Below are 11,077 nucleotides of genomic sequence, written 5' to 3'. Positions count from 1 at the left end.
AAGCGGAAGGGCTTGCTGTGCTTTGTGCAGGGACAGTGGAGGTCACCCACAAAACCGGAGAAGAAACATAAAGTGGTGTGCGGTGTTTATGTGAGAGACAGCAGGGCACTAACAGGCTAGGTCTGAGAGCCTCTCCACCGCCATGGGAGCTCATCTCGCCCGCCGGTATGTGACCAATTCGGACACCGAACCGGACCCTCTGAAACCCGCAGGTTTCCCCTCCGATTTAGGCTTTGAGGAGAGGAAAGAGCGAGGTAATGTTATTTTATTTTCTCACTGTGTACAAAATATCGACAGAGCGTTTTGACATTGACATGTATGAGTCAATTTAAACGTATTTAAAAAAAAAAAGTATTTTATGAAATGTGAAATTGGGGTTTAAGCACCCAAATGTAAGGTGTGAATTGTCAAGTGTAACTGTGAGACATTACATTAGTGTTTGTGGTGTGATCCTGCCTGAAATGTCACTATACACCATGAACTGTGCAGTGTTCATATTGAGCGCTCAGTGGGTGTTGATACGCCATTCGGATTTGTGTGCTGTGTTTTTTTTGTAATGTGTTAATTTTAGCATGTTACAATTAGCTTTTTTGTTATCCATTTACACGCTATGACAAGTCTTCCTTTTTTAAAATGTTAAAAATCAAAAGTCTCTTGCTTTGCATACTTTACAGGTGCACACTGAGCTAATGCCTTATCCAGTGGTGGCCATCCCTGTTCCTGCACATTGTATACATCTTTCTACATTATCAATCCAAGAATAGCTTGAACACAGTCATTCTGACTAATTGTCAAAATGGATAGATATTGGTTAAATTTAAATAGTTTAATATGTACCTAGAAGAGAGTTACATATAATGAAAATAAAACCATAAGAAAGAATAACATCTTAATGAGGTATACATTAATCTGGTTCGTGTACAAACCCTGTCCACAAGTTTACGTGCCACAATTGTAATGAATTCAATAACATGAAACCTGCCTACCCTCATTCTGATTCAATATAGTTCTTTCTGAGAATCGTATTGCATCAATGTCCTGAGTGATTAAAGAAACCTTGAAAACATGTATAACAAGAGGGAGGGGAGGGAGACAGAGGCTGCCTGTTTTTTCATTTAATTTAAATAATGTTTTAATTGTATTAAATAAATACAAATAATATTTTGGTGTTGCCACCCTGAGCCATCCACAACTGGTAACCAATATATCAATATAAACATTGAATCACTTATTTTAAAAAGGTATATTTACCAAAGTTTTACTGGTGGTTTGCTTGTATTGGAGCAATGGCTGAACCCTGAAACATTGATGGATAAAGTGCAATAATGGGTTTAGATTTGTCTTGAACTCGCTATGCTGAGTGAACCATGGCCAAGCAGTGTGGATGGAGGCATCGCACACATGCACACACATGCACACACACACCCCTTCCAAACGGTATGGAATAGCCAGGGAGTTTACTGCAGAGGTGGTGTTTGGGGGAGGATGGAGGCATATGAAATGAAATGCTGTGAAAGTAAGGTTTGAGCCCTATATTTCATGTGTGGTGTGGCTAGGATTAGGATCTGACCCCTCTCTTGAAAATTAATTTACACATACAATAATGCAGTGCACACAGTTTTGCAGCAGTTGAACAATGTACCTAATGTTTCCTAATATCCAAGGGTTCTACCCTAGAATAGGTATTTTGCATTGAAAGTGTATTTACAAGCCAGAGGTTTTGGAATGGAAACCATTCTTTTTTTTTTTTTTTTTTTTTTAAACAGAATTGTTCTGCCCTTGGACTCTTTAACTGTGACTGCATTTTTGTGTGTGTCATTTTACTGAGGGCTAATTTCTCTCTAAAGTTGTGTGTTGTGACTGACAGAAACCACAAACTCTGTTTGGAGAAATGGAACTGGACACGACCCCCTGATTAGACGCTGCGTAATTCTAACTGTGCTTTCTCCTTTGGCTGTTGTGTGAGTGTAGTGATGATAGCAACTCAGCAGCAGATGAATGAAGCCCAGTTACCTGTGGAGCAGCGGGATTACTGCGCTCACCATCTCCTGAAGCTGATGAAGTGCAAAAGAGATAACTGGCCCAACTTCCTGGCCTGCAAGCATGAGCGTCATGATTGGGATTACTGTCAGCATGAAGAGTAAGTCTTTGTTTCATGCCTGGATTTTCACTTTCCCCGTGTTGTTTCTACTTTCCCCTACAGCCTGTTCAAAAGGACAATCCCTATCTTCATGAAAAAGGCTAGTAAGCCGAAATGTCAATAGACATTAACAACACTATCCAAGGTCACTTGGTTACTTTGGTTTTAATTTTGCATTCAATTACCTTGTTTGTCAGCCGATACGAATTGCTAAGTTTGAACTAAATTAAACGAAACATGATGCAATATGAAGTATACTGCCATCATACAGGTTTATTGCATTTAAAATAAACATGCATGCAATTGTACAAAAGAAGGAAAAGTACCAATAAATAAAAATGCAATACCTATACAAAACACTTGAAGCAACTTAATATTTAGATTAATTTTTAAGGTGGATTTCAGATTAATGTTACGGGGTGCAGGACAAAATATGCTACGGACTGGCAATGGTCTGCAGACGGGTGATTAGGAACCACTGTTTTCTGTGACAGAAATGTTCCCTTGTTTCAGGCACTATTTTTTATGTATTCTTTATTTTAGCCTTTCATGTTTCTATTCACCTTTCAACAAATCTCTGTGCTCTTAAATCTTAGCATGTCTTCATTGTTCCTATTTAAAAAATATTCTGAAAAAGTAAGGTTGTTAATTGTTCTTAAAGTAAATGATTTAGTTTTGCTCTTCTCCAGTAGTCAGTTTAAGATCTGCATGCTGACTCTGTGTGCGCCCTGCCATTTTGTTTTTTGAATCTGCAGCTATGTAATGAGGATGAAGGAGTTTGAGCGAGAGAGACGGCTGCTGATGAGGAAGAAGAGGATAGAGGAAGCCCAGGCTGCCTGATCCAAACTCCAGGGAAGTGACTGCTCACAGCATAACAATGGAGCCCTTTTATGTACATACATATTCACTGAAATAAAAAACTACCATTCGATGGAGTTCTTTTCTTCCATACCCGTCTGGTTAACTTCAGTGATAATCTGAATATTTAAAGAGGAGTAATGTGTACTGGCTTATTGGATTGTTTCAGTAACTCTTGTCACATAACCTTTGCATCTGCTCTTGTATTTTCATCTTCTGCAGTTGCATTTCACTAGATGCCTCTTTTGCCTTTATTTTTTAGGAGGATACATCTATGTGGAATATTATTTTATAATCCACTTCATTTTAAGAATATAACCTTTTCCATTTTTCTCAGTTCCCTTTTTTCTTATTGGCATCTTTGAGCGTTGTATGTCAAAATTCATGTCAGATTTTGAACTTTTCCTATTTGTTACCTGCCTTCTGCACTAGCTATAGAATATTACACAGGATTATTAGTGTGATAAGGTATGTGCATTATTTGCTTATTTAAAAAAGGAAAACCATTAAGTCATAAGTAAAAGACCACATTTTGGTACCAGAAAAAAAATTCTAGAACACAGGAAGTGTCAGCATTCAGTGTATTCAGACTGTTTTGTAAACAATTTCATTCATAAACAAGAAAATGAGCTACTGATTCAAAGAAAAAGACAAATCAGAAATTAAAGCTATATAAATTAGTACATTAACATACTCCACGGTTATTCATATGATTGTTTTAACTTCATTTAAAACCACAAAAAAACCTTTTCATCATATAACTGGTTTAATTAGAAAACTGAGACCTGCCATTGTTAACATTTTTCTCACATTTATGACCACGTGCTAGAGAGTATTACAGAGACAGGGTTGCTGCAGACTTGCAATACCCTAGGCTGCAATTTCCACAGCAGTAGTATGAAAAGACAAGACAATTTTAACGAGATGAGTAAGTTTCTATACTTTTTCCAGGGATAATGCAACTCAAAATCCTGTGAAGGTCATACATGCCCCACCAATTCCCATGCCATGGTGATGTTGGTCACATTTGCTTTAACATGTCCCTTTGTGCTCTTGGTGAAACGGAGAGGAATGCTCCTGACTTCCTTTTGATTGATATACAGTGCAGGTATAATGTCAGCTGTGAATGAATTTAAAGACTGACTTTTTACAGAGCTACTGCTATGTAGTGATATGGCATTGGTACTAATAGTGCATTGCCTTAACAACTCTCAGGTGTATACCATGTACACTAGTCTCTTTGAAGAAGGAAAATCCTACTACAAATTCAGTTCAAAGAAAATGCTTGCATGAGAAAAAAGCCCTATGAGGAATAAATGGAGTCTTTCAATTCTGCACATCAATCTAGCCCTGGTGTTTTCCCATATCCATCAACATTCTTCTATCTTGACTTCTAACGTCCAATATAGCACCACCTCATTTGAATGGCTTTACATCTCTTGTCCACTTAAGTAGGGAAAGTAAAGGTTTGCACTTTATATCGGAAACATTCTGATCAAATCCCTTGTACAGACCCATACTTTTATTTCCATCGTTTAAAATGATCATTCAACTTTAACCATCCATTCTTAAAAGCAGCAGCTGCTTCAAATAGAAGCTACACTTTGAAGAGTCATGTGGCTTCACATGTTCACATATAGCGTCCCTGTTTTTGAAAACATTAGTTACAACATTTCTCCAGAATGGTAGGATTTGTTTTAAATATGTATTGCATTACTTGAATGGCCTTAAAGATGTCTTAATATTTAGCACTGTATAACTCAAACCATTTTACAGTAGTAATTATGTACCAAAAATATTGCAGTTTCAACGGCTGCTATAATAAGCTTAAAACTTAATGAGCTAATTTCATAAAACGTATTACATTATCTATTAATAATGGAAATACATTGTTTTCATACAAACCTATGTTTTAAGATTATAAAGAGCGTTTTAGTTAAATGATCAAAAACGTGTTTTATACAGGTTGAAGTTAAATTAAATTGGTAGATCATTACCAGGAATTGCAGTACTGTGCACGGATGATGATTCATCTTCCATTTTACTGAACAAATAGGATACCAGTATCGTACATTTTGGCATCATGATTAACGATTTTAAACCTTTTTTATACATGTTGTTAAACATCAGAAATCTTAACTGTTCTGTTGAGCATCTCCACAGACAAGGAAGAACATTTGTTTTTAATTGACAGACTAAAACAAGGGGCATAAATAAATAAACTAATTTAAAAATTAAAGTTATACAGACTTTTTGGGGTAATCATTGTAATATGTTCTTTTAATGAAGAACATATATTGTTCTTATTATATTTTTGACATCCAAGACTTCAATAAGCAAAAAAGCAAGTGATTAGTTGTGAATTGATGACACAGACATTTAAAAATAAATCCATCACAAAATTGTAAAAATTCCTTGATTCTTAACTTGCCCCCCGACCCCAGATTTGTTCCATGCACCAATTGAACCCAACAGTTGAACCAATATCCAGAATCCTTTGAAGGTGTTTTGAGTTGCATTATGCTTATTAGTACTATTATTAAGATTATTATTATCACTCTGTTTAGACCTTCCCCAAACCGACCCCTTTTTATGGTTGGGGTTCCTTCCAGCTGCAGCCAGAGGGGGCTGGCGTTCTCCTGTAGTGTCGCCTTTTGTCAAGTTCACAGAAGGAAGGGCAGGATTGGCGAGCGCAGAGGCGGGTAGTCCCGGAACTCCTTCAGGTAGCTGCGATGCTTGCCCTTGGCCCACACAGTCATCTGGATGAAGCCCACCAGGGTGAAGAAAGCCACAGGCAGACATTGTGTCATTACGGTGAAACCCAGCCAAGAACCCAACTGTAAAGGCAAAAAAATAGAAACACAGGTCAGCCTTCACAATACTGGTCTCACAAATTTCCCTTCAGACAGTTCATATGAAGCCAGAGCACATTTTTACAGGGAGACTAATTTGGATTAATTCCAAAGTGATACAGGTGAGGAGTACAGAACAGACAGGAGTGCCACACACTGACAGGTGAAAGGGAATGAATGTCTTAACTTTTGGACAGAGGAAAGTGTTAGGGGATTAGGTTACCCCAAAACAAAGGCATGATCAACATGGAGGATTGCTTCAAGTTCAAAAATTAAACAAGGCTGAAAGGTCAAAATTGGAAAAGAAGACTGAAAACAGCATACACTATAAAGGAGTAATTCTAAAGGGCGCAAACCTAAATAAATACCTACGTTCCCTGCATTGTTCAAATTTACACCCGATAGGTGTGGTCTACACAATTGTGCATGCAGGGACTGAAGGGGTTAAACATGAAGACCTTTAAATGGTCAATTTTAAAGTAATATTTTAAATGTCTTGCTTTTATTTATGTACGTCTTATTTTAATTGAAATTAATTGAAAGACAAGTTGCTAGCTGCTCAAAATTGACTACTCCTCTCAAACAGCAGGGTGCAGCACCGAGTCAGTCTGGAGTGGGACTGGGCAGCTTTATTCTACAGCAAGATCAGATGTTCACCAGTACACTGTCTTGTTCCTGCTGACAAATTACTCAATAATTTATGCCCCAGTGAAAAGTTACATCTGGCAGACCTAAGAGTTGATTTTCTTTTTCCAAGTAACTGTGAATGCCATATATATTTCTACAAGTGGATGGAAAATGCTTTCTGCTGCTAATGAAGTTCAATAAGCTATTCTGAAAATGATCACCCAAAAGTAGTTTTCTGTATGAAAATGGCATTTGTCTATTGCATATATGTCAAAGTATAAAATTGTTATCAATGGTGATTTGTCAAGCAAAAACACTGTAAATATGCACTGCATTTGAAATGGCTGTTTTTATGCGCACTCACCTCATAGGTATAATTGGGACAGGACACAAGTAAGAAAAGCCATGTGAATGGATTCTTTGTGGGGAAAGGAATCTTCCGGGTCTTAGAACCTAGAGACAGAAAACAGTTTAAAGGGGCATTACATTTAATGTAAATGGTGCATTGGAAATTTGAAAATGTTCATGAACAGAATTTCACAATTTGGTTTTAAAAAGGATCAAACTATTTTACAACTGTATTTGTAAATGGTATTTATTGCTCTTGGCATTGACACGTTTGTATTATTTTCCTTCTAATAAAACATGGAAGAGATCTAAGGAAGGAAGAGTGAGATTGTGATTGAGAAAAGATAGTGAAAGTGAGGCAGAGATAGGGCTGGCTGAAAGAGACCCATGATTCAAAAGTCAGCTCATTTGTTGCACCCCGGGCACTCCAGATCAGTTTTCCAGCAATGTGTTGGGTTGGTGGTGCAGGAGAGAGTCAGCAAAGATTAACTCAGACAACATCAACAGGTGAGCACTTCTCTCGCCAGAAAAGCCATGCAGAGACTGCAGAATCCAAACTAATCTTTACTCCTGAGTCCTGATATAAAATGGACAATAGGGTGAACACATCCCCACAACACAGAGAAAGAATGGGGTTTGGATACATTACTTAAATGTTATACTTCATCAAATTTTTAAGTTTAGTTTAATATAAAACTTTATTTTTTGCATTTTCTCTGCCATTCTCATCATTAATAGAATTAAGGGATAAAGTGTCTGATCAATCACAGGTAAATAAACAGAGTGTAGTGCCTTGTTTGTCATGCACTTTAATAAGAGGTGAAACGGAATCAAGTTTTGCAATGGCACATTGAAATTGCTACACAATTTAGTGACCTGCCTTCATCAATAATGTGTTGTAAGACTTTCAGTTTAACTGCTACGGGGCAGGAAAGCACATCCTGACCATGTGCTCAACACCAATCCTGATTTTCTACCACATCCCATACCGAGCGTGTGGAGATTGCTCTGGAAATAACTAGGGTGTGAAGAATTCCTTCCAACAAGCCCAGCTGTTCTAACTGTAGCTGTTTGGAGGTTACACTTGGAGTTGGAAGCCTGTATGGTCCAGGTGCCAAACTGAGCCCCGTGCTTAAATCAACAGATTGTGGCATGACGTGATCTGCCAAGGCTAGCACTTCAGGAGGAAAAACAACTCTGTAAACCACAGACTCCTAGGCCAGTTCGGAGCCACCAGCACCTGCTTTCTCCCTCCTGACTTTTGCCAAGAGCTCCGGAAGGAAGGGAAAAGGCAGAAAACATATAGGTGTGCGCGAGGTAATTGGTGGCAGAGCCTATTATGTATGGTGGGGTTGCTCTGTTCCAGAGAGAAAGACAGAGATGACAGTGTGTGGACCCCTGGTGGCTATAAGGTCCACTTCTGTGCTCCATAACCTGTCTCCAGGACAGGATTTCCAGGACTGATCGACACCTTGGGCAGGTGAACAGTCACAATGGAGACACCATGCTTGCAGGCCCAAAGCCAGAGTCTACTGGCAGTTGAGGTTCCTTGAGCAGAGGCCCCCTTGTTTGTTCAAGTAATACGCAGCCAGTGTGTTGTCCATACAGATATTTCTCTTGAAGAACCAGGAGGAAAGACCTGGAGAGCCAAGACCGAAAAGCCCTTCGCTCCTGAATGAGATGCTCCAGCGTCCCCCATGTTCTGCACTCAGGCTGGAGGCATCCAAGGTGAACATCACCTTGCAGGAGAGCCCTGGGATACACCCATGCAAAGATTGGGCAGATGTCTGCACCACGAGAGGTGGTGGAGACACTGCAGAAAAATTCTAAGGAGGCTGGCGGGGTGACAAGTCACACAAATTTATAAATAAAGCAAAGAAACGACCAAAAATCTGAAGCTATGTTTAATAGATAATACAAGCACAAGGCAATAGTAATATAAGACATATTCTTCAGCTGGGAGTGAATTTGAAAATGGCAGATTGAGCTTCTCTATGCATAGTGATATGTAGCATGCAGTGTTCAAGATGACTGTACTACAGAAGATTCAGTTCTGGGTCAAGCAAAGCTGCTTTACCCATACTGTGTAATAGGACATTCACAACTGAAAGGGAAAACGTTACCGTTCTAAATGAAGAATCAATTGAAAGGAAAAGATCAACAGAAGAATAATGTTACTCGGCTGAGCCGCTGAAGTCAATTCTCAGGGCTCCATCAAAAAACAGCTTTGTGAGATCCTTAGATTAATAAGCAACTAGGAACCAAATTGTCAAGATGAACTGAATGGTCTCTTTTCATTTGAAACTTTTAAATTCTTGTGTAATATTCTGAAGGATGCTCCACAAGAAATGTTAACCACTTTACTCGCAGTCAAGGTTTTGTTTCCATTCAGCCGTATAATCTATACAGTCGCAGCTCTGCCTGCAATAGGTCTTGTGGAGCTATGGCAGCATGGAGATATTGAACTTACTTCTTAAATGCTATTTCTGGATAGGAAGCTTCCTGCTGCTTTAACAGGCAGTTGTGTCATCAAGTTAGTCAATAAAATGTACAACTTCTATGAAGTGAACTGATTGTGGGGAGATATTTAAAGCAATTTCAGCAATCAATACCCTCAGAATACTATTGGGCCGATAATCAGACGTGCTGTGTGAGGAGGACTAGATGGTCGATGATCGGTCATAGATTCCGCCCTCACCGTGTTTTTATTGGACTATTTTACATAGCAACAAACTTTCTTCACCAGTTGTAGAGAGGTTTGGTGTTAATATTAACTAATAATTAAAAAAAAAAAAAAAAAAAAAGTGAGAAATGGCAGATTTAGAGAATGTGGTTTAATCTTCACTGCAGATAAATCGCCTGTTTTTGAAAAACATACACGTAATGTTAATATAAACTATAATTACTCTCAAGGAGTAAGAGCATGATGCTAAAGCATGGTTGCCTTAATAATGGTTGCCATGGGGAAGAAAAATCTGTCAATTTTTTCAGCTATCCAGGAAGTTATTACAACACATCCGAACAAACTGAAAGCACATACTTGCTTAGTTTGGACATCTACCATTATTTGGTTAGTTTTCAATTTTTTATTTTTATTTTTTAAGTTGCTTATATGATGGACTCAATCTGGTAGAGTGGTCTGCATCACACGAAGACACATAAAACCATGATTTTAGAACTAGTGGGACCTTTCCTTTAAAATGTTTTTTTTCTTCATTTTCTGCTTTTGTGAAATCAATATTGACAAATAATGTCTAAATTAAAATCTCACACAAAACTGCATTCATTATGAGCAGATTTTCCACCCAAATTTCCATACCAGATTTTCGTCTTCTTAGAGACTTGGTTTGTGTTGCCCTCTGGTTTAGTCATTCTCAACAAAATAAATGACTTTTTAAAGACTCACCTGGTGGTCGAAGGTTTCTTAGCGCAATGTGAATGGAAAAGTTTCCGACCTGACAGAACTAAGAAAGAAAAGAAAAAAAAAAAATGGACAAAAAGCCTTAATTCAAGGTGCAGAATATTTTGTTCACAGAGTTAGCAAGAAGAACCACTGGTTTTCTGGTTAAAGTCCTTAAAAAGCATATCTTTACAGGGAATCTCTCTATGAGGATTACAGAACCAAGCGGACATTACAATTGTGATTACAATATGACATTCAGAACTGAATTGTGTTAAAATCAAACCAAATTCACATTCCAAATAATAGGCCCCTGGAGTCTTTCGTAAGGTAAAAGTCCATATACTGCTTCTTACTCAAGTTATTTAATGAATAGCAGCTCTTTAAAAAAATAATGCAGATAGGAATTGGCATTTTCAGGCTCATTAATTGTGATGTATTCAAAAGAACCTACCAGGAATATAATGAGAGCCATCTTCACTTGCTGTTCTCCATAAACTAAAAACATACACAAAAAAACACTTTATATTTAACCACATGAAGGGTAACATGACCAGACTGAACATTTACTCTATGCAAAGTGAAATTTGAGTCAGTAAAGCTACTACACAGCAAGCATATAATATTACAATACGGTACGGCAGAGGTGTAAAAAAGAAACAAAGTGCAAATAAAAAAAATCGCCAATAAAGCAAAATAAAAATCCTGAAACTAACATGCTACATGTAACAGCTACTGATGATCAAAGCATTGTAAATGTACAGCTTTACAAATTAGTCAATCAGAAAGACGTCACCAGAGTCAATTATATCATTTGAAGATATGTTTAGAAATAGCCGCAGACGACAAATG

General features: G+C 37.9%; 2 protein-coding genes across 2 annotated transcripts in view; one reads left to right on the top strand and one right to left on the bottom strand.

Annotated features, from left to right (window-relative positions):
• On the top strand, positions 1-3,071 carry ndufb7 (NADH:ubiquinone oxidoreductase subunit B7). The gene is made up of 3 exons (XM_066708125.1): positions 1-254; positions 1,972-2,140; positions 2,896-3,071. The coding sequence occupies exons 1-3, from the start codon at positions 143-145 to the stop codon at positions 2,978-2,980; spliced, it is 366 nt and encodes a 121-aa protein (XP_066564222.1). The 5' UTR covers positions 1-142; the 3' UTR covers positions 2,981-3,071.
• A 494-nt stretch (positions 3,072-3,565) lies between these two features.
• LOC136752635 (very-long-chain enoyl-CoA reductase) overlaps positions 3,566-11,077 on the bottom strand; it is a 38,719-nt gene continuing 31,207 nt past the window's right edge. Inside the window, exons 9-12 of the mRNA XM_066708124.1 lie at positions 10,680-10,723; positions 10,232-10,289; positions 6,842-6,930; positions 3,566-5,835 (exon numbers count right to left, since the gene is read on the bottom strand). Of these exons, the coding sequence (XP_066564221.1) occupies positions 5,662-5,835; positions 6,842-6,930; positions 10,232-10,289; positions 10,680-10,723 (365 nt within the window). The 3' untranslated portion in view covers positions 3,566-5,661. The remainder of the gene's footprint in view (positions 5,836-6,841; positions 6,931-10,231; positions 10,290-10,679; positions 10,724-11,077) is intronic.

This window comes from Amia ocellicauda, chromosome 7 (genome assembly GCF_036373705.1).
Source record: "Amia ocellicauda isolate fAmiCal2 chromosome 7, fAmiCal2.hap1, whole genome shotgun sequence".
Taxonomy (NCBI): domain Eukaryota; kingdom Metazoa; phylum Chordata; class Actinopteri; order Amiiformes; family Amiidae; genus Amia; species Amia ocellicauda.
This window is presented reverse-complemented; position numbering and strand designations above follow the sequence as displayed.

Coding starts and splice junctions, on each gene's coding strand:
- ndufb7 (XM_066708125.1), top strand. CDS start 143: ATGGGAGCTCATCTCGCCCGCCGGTATGTGACCAATTCGGACACCGAA. Junction 255..1,971: donor TGAGGAGAGGAAAGAGCGAG/GTAATGTTATTT, acceptor GTGTGAGTGTAG/TGATGATAGCAACTCAGCAG. Junction 2,141..2,895: donor GATTACTGTCAGCATGAAGA/GTAAGTCTTTGT, acceptor TTGAATCTGCAG/CTATGTAATGAGGATGAAGG.